Genomic DNA, 15811 nt, shown 5'->3' on the forward strand with positions numbered 1-15811 from the left:
AAGTTTGAATAGTGTTTGGGGAACTGAAACCCATGAAGGTCAACAAGGACAGATGTGATAGTGAGCAGGACTTGGTACAGACTGGATATGAATAGCAAAGTTTTGGATCAATTCAAGTCTGCAGAGCATGGATGAATGCAATAATATAAAAGCAAAATACCATGGCTGCTGGAAATCAAAAACAAAAATAGCTGGAAAAACTCAGCAGGTCTGACAGCATCTGTTGAGAGGAAGTTAACAGAGTTAATGTTTCAAGTCCGTATGACTCTTCATCAGAACTAAAGAAAAATAGAAATGAGGTGAAACATAAACTGTTTAAGGGGGGTGGGACAGGTGGAGCTGGATAGAGGGCCAGTGATAGGTGGAGGCAAAGGAGAGATTGCCAAAGATGTCATAAGCAAAGGTCAAAGGGGTGTTAACTGTGGTGATATTAGCTAAAGGATGTGCAAATGGTGACATTAAGGGTAGAAAGCAGGATGAGCAAGTGACAGATGGCCCTGTGGGGGTGGGGTAGGGAGAAGGGATCGAAATAGGCTAAAAGCTGGAGATAAAACAGTGGGTGGAAATAAATATTTAAAATAATAATAATAGAAATAGGTGGGAAAATAAAACTATATTAAAAACATGTATATTAAAGAAAAAAGGGTATCAAAAAGTGGGTGAGGATGGAGGAGAGAGTTCACGATCTGAAGTTGTTGAACTCAATGTTAAGTCCGGGAGGCTGTAAAGTGCCTAATCGGGAGATGAGGTGCTGTTTCTCCAGTTTGTGTTGAGCTTCATTGGAACATTGCAGCAAGCCAAGGACGGACATGTCGGCATGACAGCAGGGTGGTGTGTTGAAATGGCAAGTGACAGGAAGGTCTGGGTCATGCTTGCGGACAGACCGAAGGCATCTGTCACTTGCTCATCCTGTTTTCTACCCTTAATGTCACCATTAGCACATCCTTTAGCTAATATCACCACCATTAACTCCCCTTTGACCTTTGTTTATGACATCTTTGGCAATCTCTCCTCTGCCCCCACCTATCACTGGCCCTCTATCCAGCTCCACCTGTCCCATCCCTCCCTTAAACAGCTTATATTTCACCACATTTCTATTTCTCGTTAGTTCTGATGAAGTCATACAGACTCGAAACGTTAACTCTGTCTTCCTCCCCAGAGATGCTGTCAGACCTGCTGAGTTTTTCCAGCCAATTTTGTGTGGATGATGAAAGGCTGGCCAGCATTTGAACAAGCCAGGTGTGGAAGTGGAAAAAGGCAAGGATAACTACTTCAACAGCATGCTGGCTGAGGAAGAGTCTGAGGTATGCAATGCTTCTGCAAATCTAGAAGTTAGCTATCATTGCGATGGAAGATATGGACCAAAGCACAGCTCAGGGTTAGGTAGGGCACAGAGGTTGCAAACAGCCGTCTTCAACCTGAGAAAGTGGCCAGGGAGGGAAATCAGTGGCAAAGGCACAGAGTTTTTGGCAGGGCAATGATAATAGCACCGTTTTCTCCATAGTTTAACTGGGGGAAACTGCAGCTCAACCAAGGCTGGGTGTCAGACAACATGTTACCAGAAGAATATCCAATAAATTAGAGTTTGCATCTACAGGGGAAGAAAACTGGGAAAAACAACTTTGAAGGTGAAAACAATTGTGCCAATTTAAATGATTAGTTCAATATGCCCTATCAAATGCTATAACAGACTCAAAATGGTTCACTTATTACTCCTAGCATCACATATGAAAGCCTTCAAATCCAGGCAAATTTGATTATCTAGTTAATATTGTATTAAAGGATCACAAGGTACAACCTTTACTTGGAAGTTTTCTGTCGCTTTTCTAAAGGGTGCCATGCCTATTACAGGTAACAGTACAACACATCTGACTGGCTCAGTCTGAGGGGTAAGGTAAAAGTATACCTGGATGCACATTCTTTTTGAGCTGCTCCAAACAAAAACCCATCAATCTCCAATGGGTTAATAATTAAAAACCAATTAGCAGTAATAACCATAAACATGACTTAATTGCTGAATGGGGTACAGGTTTACTTAAAGGATTCACGTATAACAAAGGGAAAAAAGCAGAGAGAACTATTAATGTTTTAGTTGATATTAAGCCAGGATATAGAACTCTTTATACCAATGTGAACATCCAGAGCTGCAGAGGACTTGTCAGTAGTGGGATCATGAATGAGTAATACACGGACGTCATTAGAGAGTTCCAATCCACGATATTCACGCTTATCCTCAGGAGATTTGACAACATCGGTCACTATTCCTTTGATTGCAGGATTATTCATTCTCAGGTTTCTTGTTGGCTGCAGGCTGCAAATGGGAAACAGTTCAGTAAATATATTGAATTACTGTACCTTTGCTGCAGAAAAACTATTGGTGGAAATACAAACCCATGTATACAAGTCATGAATAGTATCTCAAATTGAAAGTGCTATCATCCGTAGACGTTATTGGATGCAGTTCCTCGAAGACAATTTGTATTAAATTTCAAACAAATACTTTGATCTAAGAAAGCCTTTTAATTGATGAAACAGGGACAAATATCAAGGAAGACATTGGCGTAATAATGAAAGGCTGATATCAACAAAGAAATGGTTCACAAATGCAATAATTTTAAATGGCAACTAGTTTGTGTTTTCAAAGCCCTTAACATAGAAGGAATCTGACTGGATGGCACAAGCTGGAACTCTCCCAATAACTCAGTTTATAAAGGCAACGTGTAGCTTGACTTTACAAATTACAATTGCCAGTCTGATTGCCAGTCAATGCTGATCTTTGCTCGTATGGCAGAGGGGACACTCCAAGTGACCATACCACTCATGGGCTAGGGTTTCTCACGACTGTTCCATTACCCCATTGACAGCAGCTGGATAACACCCAAGTGTGGACACCGAGTCAAAACAGTATCAGGCTTGGCTGCAACAATCCCCCACTGATGTGCCTCGACTCCAAGAAGGGTCACCTTGTGCCAGAGGTAGACTATGAGTCTATGGAGCCATGCACCTATGGAACCACATCCTATTAAATAATACCTCTGAAACTATTTATCTTTTTCTCTAAACAAAAAAAGCTAATTGTTATATTGGGCATTACTGGTTCACATCTCAGGCAAAATATAAAGACTTTCTGCCCTCATGGAAAAAAATCCCATAACATCCAACATAAACAGGAAACGTTGGAAATGGTCAGCAGATTAGGCAGTATCTGTGGAGAATTAAAGTGAACATTTCAGGTCAGTGACCTGGGAAAATAAAAGAAATGAAAGATCAGTCAATGAGGTGTAAATGGCAAAGGCAGCATTATTGACAGCACCTGCCGTCCGAAAAAAAATGGAAGCAATGGTTATAATCTGAAATTGTGGAACATGATGTTGAGTCTGGACAGTTGTAAAGTACCTAATCAAACGAGAGGTCCTATTCCTCAAGCTTCATGGTGGTAGGGTAACATAGCAGTCATGTCATTATAATAGCAATCCTGGGGACTAATGATCCGAAGACATAAGTTCAAACCTCACCATGGCAGCTGAGGAAATTTAAATCCAATTAATTAAATAAATCTAGAAAAAAGCTAGTCTCAGTATTGGTGGCCATAAAAAAAAAGCTACTGAACTATCCTAAACCATCTTGCTCACTTTCCCCACATTTCAAAAAGTATTTCATTGGCTGAAAGCACCGAGATATCTGATGGCTGTGAAGAGCACGATATAAATGCAGGGGAAATAAATCTGCCATCCTTACTCAGTCTGGCCTACATGTGACTCCAGACCCACAGCAATACAGTTGACTCTTAGCCCCCTGACAGTGGGCTGCGATTGACAGAGCTGCTAAGTGGTACCTACTCACGAATAACCTGCTCCCTAATGCTCAGTTTGGGTTCTGCCGGGACCACTCAGCTCCAGGCCTCATTTCATTCTTGGTCCAAACATGGACAAAGTTGAATTTCAAAAGGGGAGATGAGTGACTGCCCTTGACAACAAGGAAGCATTTGACCGAGTGTGGCATCAAGAAGCCCTAGTAAAATTTAAGTCAACAGGAATCAGGGGTAATCTTGCCATTCGCTGGAATCGTGGCTAGCATAAGGATAGTTTTGGTTTTTTTTGGAGGCCAATCATCTCAGCCCCAGGGCATCACTGCAGGATTTCCTCTGGACAATGTCCGAGGCCCTAGCATCGTCAGCTCCTGCACCAATGACCTACCCTCCATCATAAAAAGTCAGAAGTGGGGATGTTCACTGATGATAGGGGCTAAACACTGTGCATTCGTAACTCCTCAGATAATGAAGCAGTCTGTTTCCATATGAAGCAAGACCTGGACAACATTCAGGCTTGCACTGATAAAAGTTCACACCACATAAGTGCTGGGCAACGAATGCCTTTAACAAAAGAAAATCTAGCCACCACCCCTAGATATTCAGTGGCTTACCATCACAATCCTCCACCAGCAAAATCCTGGAGGTTACCATTGATCAGAAACTTACTGAATCAGCCATTTTAACACTGTGGCTGCAGGAGCAAGTCAGAGGCCAGGGAATCTCCAACAGGTAACTCACTTCCCAACTCCCTTTAACCTGGCCATCATCCACAAGGCACAAGTCAGGAGTGTGATGGAATGCTCTCCACATGCCTGGATGAGTGCAGCTCCAAAAACACTCAAGAAATTCGACACAATGCAGGACAAAGCAAGATGCTCAACTAGGACCCTATCCACCACTAGCGCACTGTGTCTGCAGTATGTACCACTTACAAAGATGCACTGCATAAACCATCAAGGTTCCTTGCGCAGCACCTTCCAACCTCTACCACCTAGGAGAACAAGGGCAGCAGATGCATGGGAACACCACCATCTGCAAGTTGCCCTCCAAGTTACACACCATCCTGACTTGGAACTATATTGTGATTCCTTGCTGTCACTGGGTCAAAGTCCAGGAACTCCTTCCCTAAAAGCACTGTGGGTGTTCCTACACCACCTGGCTAGTAATGGTTCAAGAAGGCAGCTCACCATCACCTAAAAGGGCAATTAAGGATGGACCAGAAATGCTTATCTTATCAGCGATGCCCACATACCATGAACTAAAATAAATGTAAGTGGCAGAGGACAAGAGGGGTCAGAGTGGACATGGGTCAGAGAATTAAAATGGCAAGTGAACAAAAGCCAAGGGTCACTCTTGCAGACTTTAACAGCAGCTGGGAACAGACATCACTAGCAAGGCTTGCGTTTATTGCCCATGTCTTGGGAAGGCAATGGCAGACCTTCTGCTTGAATCACTGCAAAAAACTTCAAGTGTGATCTTTCATTTAAAAATTACAGTCAGGGATAATTATTTTCTGTAGCACCAATAAAGTTAAATATTAAAAAAGAGATATGGATTTTATATAATTTACTTAAGAGAGGCAAGTGGTGACTTCACATTCAAATCTCAATTTCTTAAGGCGTATTCGGACAATTTAGTCATTAATGTTGCACACTTTTAAAGCCAAGTTTAAACTGCAAAGCTGAAACAGCTTCTTCATACTAACACCCATGGCATATTTGTACACGTTTAGCATCGTTATGAAACAAATTCATTTTGCAGAAATCTTACTGTTATAGCGTAAATGCAGCCCTAATTCACCAAGGAGGTAAAGGGGGGGGGGGGGGGGAGGAGAAATAACTGCCAAGTGTAGCCAATCTTGGATGATTTAAGAAATTTACTAAGAGAAATACGATAACTAAAACATCCCATTCCCTCTTTCAATTAATCCTTTTCCTGGTGGATTTTGCATCAGGTGATGAAAATGTACAAGTGACACAGGGTGTAGTAGAGAGTACATGATTCTCTGGCACGTAAAGCGTTTTAAATTTTTGCTTATAAGCAAAAGCTCACTTCTGGCTAAAAACGCGAGAATCAGCTGTTCGGGAACCCGGATTCAGTCCCTACCAGAGGCACAGCAAGTCCTATGTAATAGCAGCACAGCGGACCATGCAACGGACAAGGAAATTGGAAATTACATCCCATTCGCTGGCTAGAGCTGATCACTCAGCCTGGCATCTGTTGCAAAAGTAAAATAGTTTATGATAAGTTTTCTTGTGAAAGTTTTCAGGAATCTGGAGGGGAAAAAGACAAATAACTGACTCCTCTTGAAATTCTTAAAAGGCGAGGGCACAAGCAGTATGTTTTATTTGAGAATAAAATCTTCTTTGCTGACTTGTGCAGGCGTAAAACACATGCAGATGCTCTGAAAATAAAATCGCACCAAAAAGTTTTGAGTGAATTGGTAAATGCTGATTGGTTTAATTCGGAAGTCAGTGACAAGAAAGCGTCAAGGAGGACAAAGATTAAAAGAAATGTTGTTATGCCGCTTTGCCGTTCGTCGTAGCTCAGGCAAAGACCATCACAACGTAACAAAAAAAAACTCAACAAACATTTGAAGCAGGGCAGATCAAAACTGTATGGAGACTTCAGGGCAAGTTGGATGAGTTTTGGATTTTGCCCTAGCAAAAGAGTTATGGAATGCTCTTAAAATGGAGCAGGGCTAAATGTGTTAGAAATATAGAAATTTACAGATCTTCCAAACCACTTTCAGTTCCTTCCACCACTTAAATGTCACAGATTTTACGGAAGTCTGTTGCTACCCCTAATAAAAACAGAAATTATTGAATGGAGGGGGGGGGGGGGGGGGGGGTGTGGGTTGGCTAAACTCGTTCAGCTGCTCACTGAATAAAATCGCAGAGACATTAGAGGAGCCTGTTTTGTTCTCACACCGTGAAATACATGATAAACGTTAAAAAAAATAAGTGCCGTTAAAAAAAAAACAGGAAGAAAGGCAGGCATTGCACTGGGGGGGGGGGGGGGGATTTGTGGTAAAAGGAAAATAAACTTCTGAAACTCGGGTACTCCAGAGGGGGGGGGGGGGAGAACAACGCTGCCCTGAGGTACCAACACTACTCAAACTTGTGTTAACACTCCCAACTCACAAGTTCCCAATTCTCGGCACTCTCCCGGAATGACCAACCCGCAGCCACCTTTAACCGCCGCTTTTCTGGGGCATCACCGAAGGCCCCAAAGCCGGTTTAATCCCGATGACGGGATGGACGGTTTACCCCCACCCCCGAAACAGCTGTCAACCCAACCACACAAAAAATAAAATAACCTTCACCCCCCCCCCCCCTCTCGACATGACTCCCCGCCTCATGGCGGGCGGGAGGCCTCGACACATCCAGCCGGCCGACAGACAGGGCCTGCGGTCTTTGGTTCGGGCCGGGGGGTGGGTGGAAAGAAGGCCGAGCCCCCGCCATTCTTAACCCTCACTAGGCCTCCGCGCTTCCGACAGGGGCCCCCCCCGGGCACTTACCGCTGGCACCGGGAGGAGAGCTGCAGGAAGCGCCGCACACATTGCATGTCCGCCCGCCACCTTTTCACTCAGCCGCCCACTTTCACAGGGCGGGCGGGAGGGAGGGAGCCGGTTCCCGAGGGTGTGGGAGGAGGAAAGAGAGACCCGACCTTCCGTCGCGCCGCGATCCTACTCACTTCAACCCGCCAGCGTCCTCTCTCCAAAGGCCGTGTCCTGCCCAACGGCCCCTCGCTCGGTTTGTGGCTCCTGACCGTCCGCGCCCACCCAGCACCAGCAGCAGCAGCAGCAGCGGCGGCTTCGGGCGGGCAGGCGGGCAGGCAGGCCTCGCGGGGGGTGGGGGGCGGGGAACAGGCCGCTGACCCGCAGCCACCTGCTGTAATACCCGGTAAGATCGGCCCTCGCCTTGTGTGACATCACAATAAAGCTGATATCACCGTCTTATATACACCACCCGTGCTGATGTCATCACCACACAATCTTTGTTCCATGCTCATGGAATTAAGCTCACCTAAAATAATAAAATATGATGGGTGGGGTGGTGGTGATGGGGGAGTTTATAACAGTGATGGCTCTCGCACCCTTGGAAAAGCTTGGCCCCCCTGAACCAATACAGCCTCTGGCTTATATCAATGTTTAGCTTCATCCAATTCCTGGTCACTGCCATTGCTTTGCCCGCACCTCACGCCACTTCAATGGCCCGGATTTTGAGGCGAATGCCGCTGAGAAGTTCGCCATTATTCCGGGCCACAACAGAACCGCAACTTACGGTGGGTCGCCCACTTTGTCGCTGAAGTCCGGAAGTTGCGGTTCTCCTGCGAGGGCTGCAAAAAGTGCCCACGCTGATGGTCCCGCCGGGAATCGTCAGCATGAAAACTTCGGCTGATTTGTTTCGGGCTGCTCAGGGCCTCTCATATCAAGAGGTGTGTCAAACCACTCCCGCAACCCCTCCCTCCCCATTACACCCCCCGCCCCCGCGGAGCCCTGGCTCTGGTCACCCCCCCTGAAAAAGGGTAAGAACATAATTTAAATGTAGTCAACAGCGTATGCCTCCACTTTGCTGCTGATCACATATTCCAAGCCATTGCCTCTCTTCAGGTAAAACACAAGTAAGGAAGGACAATGAATCATATCGTTGGTGTTGCTCATAATTCATACAACATATGCTCACCCCCCACCCAGCCTAGCTAAAATCTCCATTCACAGGTCAGGGTATACTTGCAGTCCATAATCTCAGCAAATTTATTGGAAGCCTGTATTTTCAGTGCTCAGTTCATAGCACCCTCGCCTTTGAATCAGAGGGTTGTGGGTTCATGTCCCACTCCCGGAAACCAAGAACTGTGATTGTACTCGAAAGAGTTGCAATCTGTGACTGTTGATAACTCGAAAGAGTTTCCTGGTTAATTAGCTTTTTCATAATTAGCTCTCATACTGAAGTCTACCTGCCTCGTTTCAATGTCAGTTGCAATCTTTTGTTTTCCTTTTCACAAAAGTCTCCATGAACTCATTAAAATGGAAGAATCGACCATGACCATGATTGTAAAGGAGTTTTTTGGGTGGTTTATTTCTATAGTTTTGGCAGAAGATTTGCTTATTATTGATTTTAGATCACTGGACCAAGCAATAAACAAATCCTCTTGCTATGGATTTAGGACTGACTATTCCTGTATGTTCAATATGAAGTTCATACTGACTATTCCATAATTCTATCCCTCAAAGAATTCAGTACTACCACTCTGTGACCCCACTTGATGCAGCCCTGTTCACATCACATCTCATTAAAATTGTGGAATGGTTTCAGTTCCTCACCTGTACACTGGTCAAACTTTGTCCATCCATTCAATCTCCGCTTGTAGATTCTTTTCAACAGAATCTTTCTGTGTTCCAGCTGTAATTTCAGTTGCTGATATTGGAAAGTGCTCATCCACTACTTGTGTTATGAAGATTGCATCTTAATAGACTACATCTGAGTTCTCATGCATTCATTCTCTTTTGAACTGTGATATTCAATGTTGTAGTCTTACTGAAAGAGAAGTGCAGCCCAGTGTTGCATCCTTGACACTGCCATCATCAGTATTTTCTACCCAACAAATACTGGTGTAACTTTTTGATTCCGAAAATAATTCCAAGCCCTTCCCTTTCTATTTGCACATAGTTACATTCATTCTTGGTCAGTGTATGCAATGTAAATGTGAGGGCTTTCTTGACCATCATCCATGACAATGACAGATTACTGAACAACTCCATATTTTGAAGCATCGCATGCTAGCTTCAGGTCATGATTTGTGTCATAATGAATGAGCAGTGCATCATTGGTCCAGCCTCCGTTACATGCATCATAATCATCTTGTTGTGATTTAGACCATTCCCATTTGACATCTTTCTTCAACAACTCATATAGTGGAGCTAACACCGTTGTAAGCTCAGGTAGTTATCACAAATTTGGACCACGACTAGAAAAGATCTAAGCCCAGACACATATTTTAACTCTGGGGCATTGACTATAGCCTCTATCTTCTTTTTCTCTGGCTCTAGCCCCTTTTCATTGAATTTCAGGCTAAGGTACATTATCTCAGATTGCACAAAAGCGCACTTGATCCTTTTCAAATTCACATTGTGATCATTGAGTCTTTTTAACATTTCCTCCAATGCTTGAAGATTCTCTTCCTCTGTTGCGGTCGTGATCAATATTATTACAACCAGTCCCTGGGTGAGGTTCCCGAATTTGTTAACTTTCCAAATGGGACCCCAATTTGGTTACACTCCCAGGTGAGGAGGAATGAGCTGGCTCCCCTTCTTTATTCAACCCCCTTGGTTGGTTGGGACAAGGTTAATTTAAAAGGGATCCCTTCCCCCGTGGATACCTTTTTCAAATTCAAATGTTTTTTTTTAGAAGGAGCCAATTTAGCCAGGCTTTCTAGAGTCATAGAAAGAGTAAGTTTATCACTTACTACACACCTGAGAAAAATAATAAAAATGCAACACACATACACACAGATCAGAAATGAGAAGTTACGAGACCAAATAAAAGTTTTAACAAGTGTACAAATCAGTCTGTGGCTTGTCCGTGAGGTGTTGATGGCGAAACATTGTGGCCGTTAAGTTGGGTGATTCCGGTAGAGCTGACTTTGGCAGCTTTGCAGTTGGTTTGGAGACACTTGGTTCTGCAGGTTGGCTGAAGAAGCTATTCTATTTCCTTTTTGATTGTGGCTTCTTCTGAGCCTTGCCTCCAACAACAGAGGAAGAGAGAGAGAGAGAGAAAGAGAGGGAGAGAGACTTTGTCTGCAACTGCAGGGGTAACTAGTTGGTCGTCTTCTTCCTGTCTCACACACAGCACACCAGTACACACTGCACTGCTATGCAGCTAGCTTTTTAACCCATTTTCCCCTGTGTATTCCTGCAAGGGAAAATAACAAGTGTTGCACCCAGAGTCTGTTTTCTTTCATCTCCTACCATTTTACACATTCAGACATAAATCAACAAGAGATGGACTTTAGGTGACTGCTGAGATGTGGTAATCAGTCTTTGTCTTTGCAACCACAGGTTAAAGTTCAGTCTTTTGCATCTTTCCTATCTCCCTTTCAAGTGTATCTGCTTGAAGAAAGCCATGACATCTTTTCGCGACATTCCAAGTTCTCTCAGGACAAGTCTGTCAGTATAATCCGCATAGGAATTTTCCAAAAAGTGGTCACTTTACACCATCAGCCATCTTTTGCTCATTGTCCTTGCTCGTATTTCTTTAAAAACACACATCTTCCTTAAAAAGTTCAATATAACTAATTTGTGGCTGTAATCAGCTTTTCATAACAATATATCGCCCTGATTCAACAAGTGATTTTTTTTCGATCATGGGATGTGGATATCATTGGCTGCTGCCCATCACTTGTTCAGAGGGCATTTTTTAAGAGTCAACCACATTGCTGTGGGTCCGGACTCACATCTAGGCCAGACCAGGTAAGGGCAGCAGATTTCCTTCCCTAAAAGACATAAGTGAACCAGATAGGTTTTTACAACAATCGACAATGGTTTTGTGGTCATCATTAGACTTTTAATTCCAGATTTTTATTGATTTCAAATTTCACCATTTGCCATGGTGGAATTCAAACCCAGGTCCCCAGAGTATTACCCTGCGTCTCTGGATTACTAGTCGAGCGACAGTACCACTATGCCATTGCCTCCCCATGGAAGACCTTTAGACCAGGAAGAGCAGGAGTGCTCCTCCGGGCCTTGCAAGGAATCTTTGGGCCTCTCCAGTCCTGGCCTTCCCACTCACCACTAGCATCACTTTCGAGACTCCACTTCCCAGCGCTAATCTTAATGGGGCTATTCCCTTGAGCCTGCGGTGGCATCAGCCTCCTGCCAGATTTCCTGCTCCTTCCAGCAGTCCTTGCAAAATCTTGTCCATTGTAACTTGGAAGATTTTTGGAGATGATTTCACATCATAGGGAAATTTAATGGAAGAGTATGACCCCATGTGTCATTTATTGTGAGGTACTGTTGACTCTCTCTATCCATACTATTATTATTATTCTTTTTGAGTTCTCTGCCCGAACACAGGTCTGACCCACAGTGCTGCGACCTCCACCACGGATAGGGCAAGGAAGCAGGTCTCAAATCCACCTCAGCCAGAACAGGGATCGAACTCCATGCTGTTGGCCATCCAGCCGACTGGCCTCCTGAGAAAAAGGAGTTGCTGTGGTAACATACATGTTGTGTAAGTATAGATAATGATGGTAGAGGCTTCAATTTCTTTCCATCACATGGCTGATCAGGCATCTCTCCCATTCTTACCACCTGCTACTGGCGTATGCTGGAAGGATTTACAATTTGATACTCAACCTGTTTTAGCCACATTATGAACGCAACTTCCATGGCCATCAAGTCCTAGAGTGGGACTTGAACCTGGAGCTTCTTGCCCAAAGGCAGAGACATTACTACTGCATCACAAGACCTCCTCCTATCCATTTTAAGCTGTGCATAAGCACGAGACAAATCCAACTTTGTGAATGTCATGGATCCCACACAAAAATCTTAGGAAGTCAGTAATGGATACTGCTTATCGTCCACTGCCTGGATGATTGTGATTTTGTCATCCCCACATAGTCTCACGGCTTGGTTTGACTTGGACACAACTACAATTGGAGTTACCCAATCACTGTAGTCAGTTTTCACGAACATACCATTTCTCTCTAGCGTCTATAGTTTTTCTTCAACCTGAGTTTTGAGAGCATTAGAAACAGGCCTGGCCTTGCTACATACTAGTCTTGCATCCGGCCTGATTCGGGTGTGTCCTTCTACACTTCATAACTGTCCTTGAAATGTTTCTGTAGTTCTTCAATAGTTGATCAGGTTCCTTGGTCATCTCAACTACAAAAAATTGTTTCCAATCTAACTTCAGCTAGCAAAGCCAGTTTTTGCCCATTAACATTGGTTTGTTGATACATCTCATTACAGCAATGGGTAAATTGAGGGATTTGCCCCAATATCAAACATTGCACTCGATTTGTCCACGTTTCTAACACTTCACTAAAAGAAAGTGTGGTATTGAACTAAGATGATTCTAGATTTAATTCCCAAATCAATTTGGCAAATGGCAAAAGCACAACAACTGGCCTTCATACCTTTGGATTAATCAGCTCTGCAACTGCGCAACTTGTCATAAATCTAGGTTAATCCCTGAGTTGACAGGGTTGTCCTATCAGAACTGATTGAGTAAAATGGGTTCATATCTTCTAGCGTTCAGAAGAAGGAAAGGTGATCTTATTGAAACATATGAAATTCTTAAAGGGCTTGACAGGTTGAATGCTGAGTAGCTATTTTCCTGGCAAGACAGTCTAGACTAGTTTCAGGGTAAGGAAGGGGTCAGCCATTTAAGATGGAGATTAAGAAAAATTTACTCATTCAGACTTGTGAATCTTTAGCATTCTCTACCCAAGAATGTGTGGGATACTCAATCAATGAGTATATTTAAGAATGAGATCAATAGATTTTTAGATGCTATGGGAATCAGTAGATATTGGTGATAATGCATGAAAGTGAAGTTGATGTAGAAGTTCAGCCATGATCCTCGTGAATGACGGAGCAAGCTCAAGGGTCTGTATGGTCTACTTCTGCTCCCATTTCTTATGTTCTCAACCACAGAAGAAGGTTACTTGGCCTTTTTTTATCATGCCAATTCTTTACTAGAGCCATCTAAGATTAATCCCATTGCCCTGCTGTCTTGTCACAGCACTATACCTTTCTCTATTTCAAAAACTCATCCAGTTTATGTTTAAACTACACTGCATTACTGTTCCATGACAAAGCATTCCATGCTCAAGTAAACCTTTCAGTAAAGAAACTTCTTCTATCCTCTTTCCTCATTCGTGCTAATAACACTAAATTGATAACTTTTTAACATTTACTGCCCAACTAGAGGAAATAGTCTTTCCCTTTTGCCACTTCAAAATTCCTTTAAATCTCAATTAAATCTCCACTTAACCATGTTTTAACTTGCTTCATGGTCAAAATTCCCAGTATCTTAAGTATTTCCTATAGAATCTGGTATAGTTTCTTGTCCCTGGCATAATCCTGATGAATCTATGCTGCATGATCGCTATGTTTCTAATGTTCTTTTACAATCGAGTACACAAAACTACACATAATACTCCTAACAGTGGCTTTACAATTGTCTTGTACAAATGTATCGTTACTTCTTTAGTGCAGTACTCTATGTCTCTACTTATCTAACTCAAAATGTTATCAGCCTTTTTCATGGCTTTATTCACTTGCCCCTGTACATTAGCGAATTATATTTTTGAAGTGTGAGTCACTCTGTTCTGTTCAACCATACCCTTCGACAGCCTTCCATTCTGTGTTCTTCCTCCTACAATATTTTACCTCAAAACGTTCCACGTTAATTTACATCTGCTACCTGTTTTTCCATTCAACCAACCTGTGTACGTTCTTCTAGTGTTTGTCACAATGTGCCTTACTGTTTGCGAAACCATTAATTTGTGTTGTCAGCAATTTGTGCTGCCCTTTTCCCAAGTCCAAACTGAGAACAAAAGTGGACCCAGAACAGACCTTTAGGGTACAACACTTCCAACCCTTCTTCAATCCAAACAATACCCATTAACTCCTAAAACTTTCTTTCCTGTCAATCAATCAACATTTGCTGTTGCATAACATACCACAAAACCCAGCCTATCATTATGTTCATAATGTTTCAAACTATACAGTATCCTCTGCACAAAATATAGTGTCATAGGATTATTGAGTAATCAACTTTGGGTTTTAGTTCACCAAGTCTGTAATAACAATGCCACAGAACATTTAGATCCTCAGTGGACATCACTCTGTATCAAGAACATGGAATAGATGGTCAATTACAAAGAACATCTAAAAATGAAGCACATAAATAGTATAAATTATACATTAAAAAAAATTTAGAAACATGTTATTTTGTGAAATAACAGATGATACAAAGACTCCAAGGCTGTGGTCAAATCTTAACATTCAAATGATATCTAAATGCTGCTTTCAGTTTGTGATATCATAGGAACCTTTCTATTAATTTTTTTTTGAAAAATATACTTTATTCGTAGAATATTTGAAAGAGCATTACAAAGCATTTCTAAATCGCCATCACAAAAAGTACAATCATTTTCAACTTTTACGCATGGATCACGAGGTGCTTCAATACAATCAATGAATATTACAGTCATTTCAATATGGTCATTACAGACAGTCAGACAGTGCAATGGTATTAGAGTTATCAACATACAATATGTTGCATCCTGAGATGCTTCAATACCACTGTAATACAATTAGTATTCAATGCAAACATTTATTGTGAGCCGTACAGCCCGAGGGGTCTATACCTTTCTCATCCCCTCAGTGCACTATTGGAACCTTTCCATTAAATTACAAGACTTATGACTTGTTCCCTACTATCTCTTGCTTGTCATTTTCAGAGCAGGTAACACAGAGAGCAGGTACTGAACTGTTTTTAAACTAAGTGCAGGAAAATTAATAATATTACCAAATGAAAATATTGTCCTGATAGATCCAATACTGTGGTTGGGGAGCAAGAAGGAATCCAGGCAGAAACAATGCTCTTCTTTTATTTTAAAGCAGGAGATGCACTTTCCTGCTATTCTGGATTCAGCAGGGCCATGGGATAAAATTTCATAAGAGTTGACCTTGAAAGACCACTGTGACGAAAACACATTTTTATCTGTATTATGCATTAATTAGAGCTCCTTATTACTAGAAACAGTACACACAGGGTTAATTAAAGTTTCTTTGAGCTGTTTGTAATGCACGGAATTACACCTTTTTATTTTAACAGGTGAAGGGTGATTAACATGTGTTAAGGGGACGGGGGAGGGGGGCAATTTTAAACTAACTGGCTTGTCAGGAAACCAATTGGATTGGGTGCAATGCTAGCCTTACACCTCACTAGATCTTACTCTTCACTCTAGTCATGTAGTCAATGGGCG

The 15811-nt window shown here is 42.6% G+C and overlaps 1 protein-coding gene across 2 annotated transcripts in view; it reads right to left on the reverse strand.

Moving 5' to 3' along the window:
* Nucleotides 1–7737, reverse strand: part of ide (insulin-degrading enzyme) — a 119335-nt gene extending 111598 nt beyond the window's left edge. The window contains exons 1-2 of one of the 2 annotated variants that reach the window (XM_078564953.1): nucleotides 7508–7737; nucleotides 2127–2311 (exon numbers count right to left, since the gene is read on the reverse strand). In XM_078564953.1, coding sequence (XP_078421079.1) covers nucleotides 2127–2286 — 160 coding nt within the window. In that variant the 5' untranslated portion in view covers nucleotides 2287–2311; nucleotides 7508–7737. Of the gene's footprint in view, nucleotides 1–2126; nucleotides 2312–7331; nucleotides 7386–7507 lie in introns of those variants that run through there. The other variant, XM_078564951.1, reaches the window with a different exon arrangement.
* Between the last annotated feature and the right edge of the window lie 8074 nt (nucleotides 7738–15811).

Source organism: Cetorhinus maximus, chromosome 20, assembly GCF_964194155.1.
Source record: "Cetorhinus maximus chromosome 20, sCetMax3.hap1.1, whole genome shotgun sequence".
In the NCBI taxonomy this organism is placed as follows: Eukaryota; Metazoa; Chordata; class Chondrichthyes; order Lamniformes; family Cetorhinidae; genus Cetorhinus; species Cetorhinus maximus.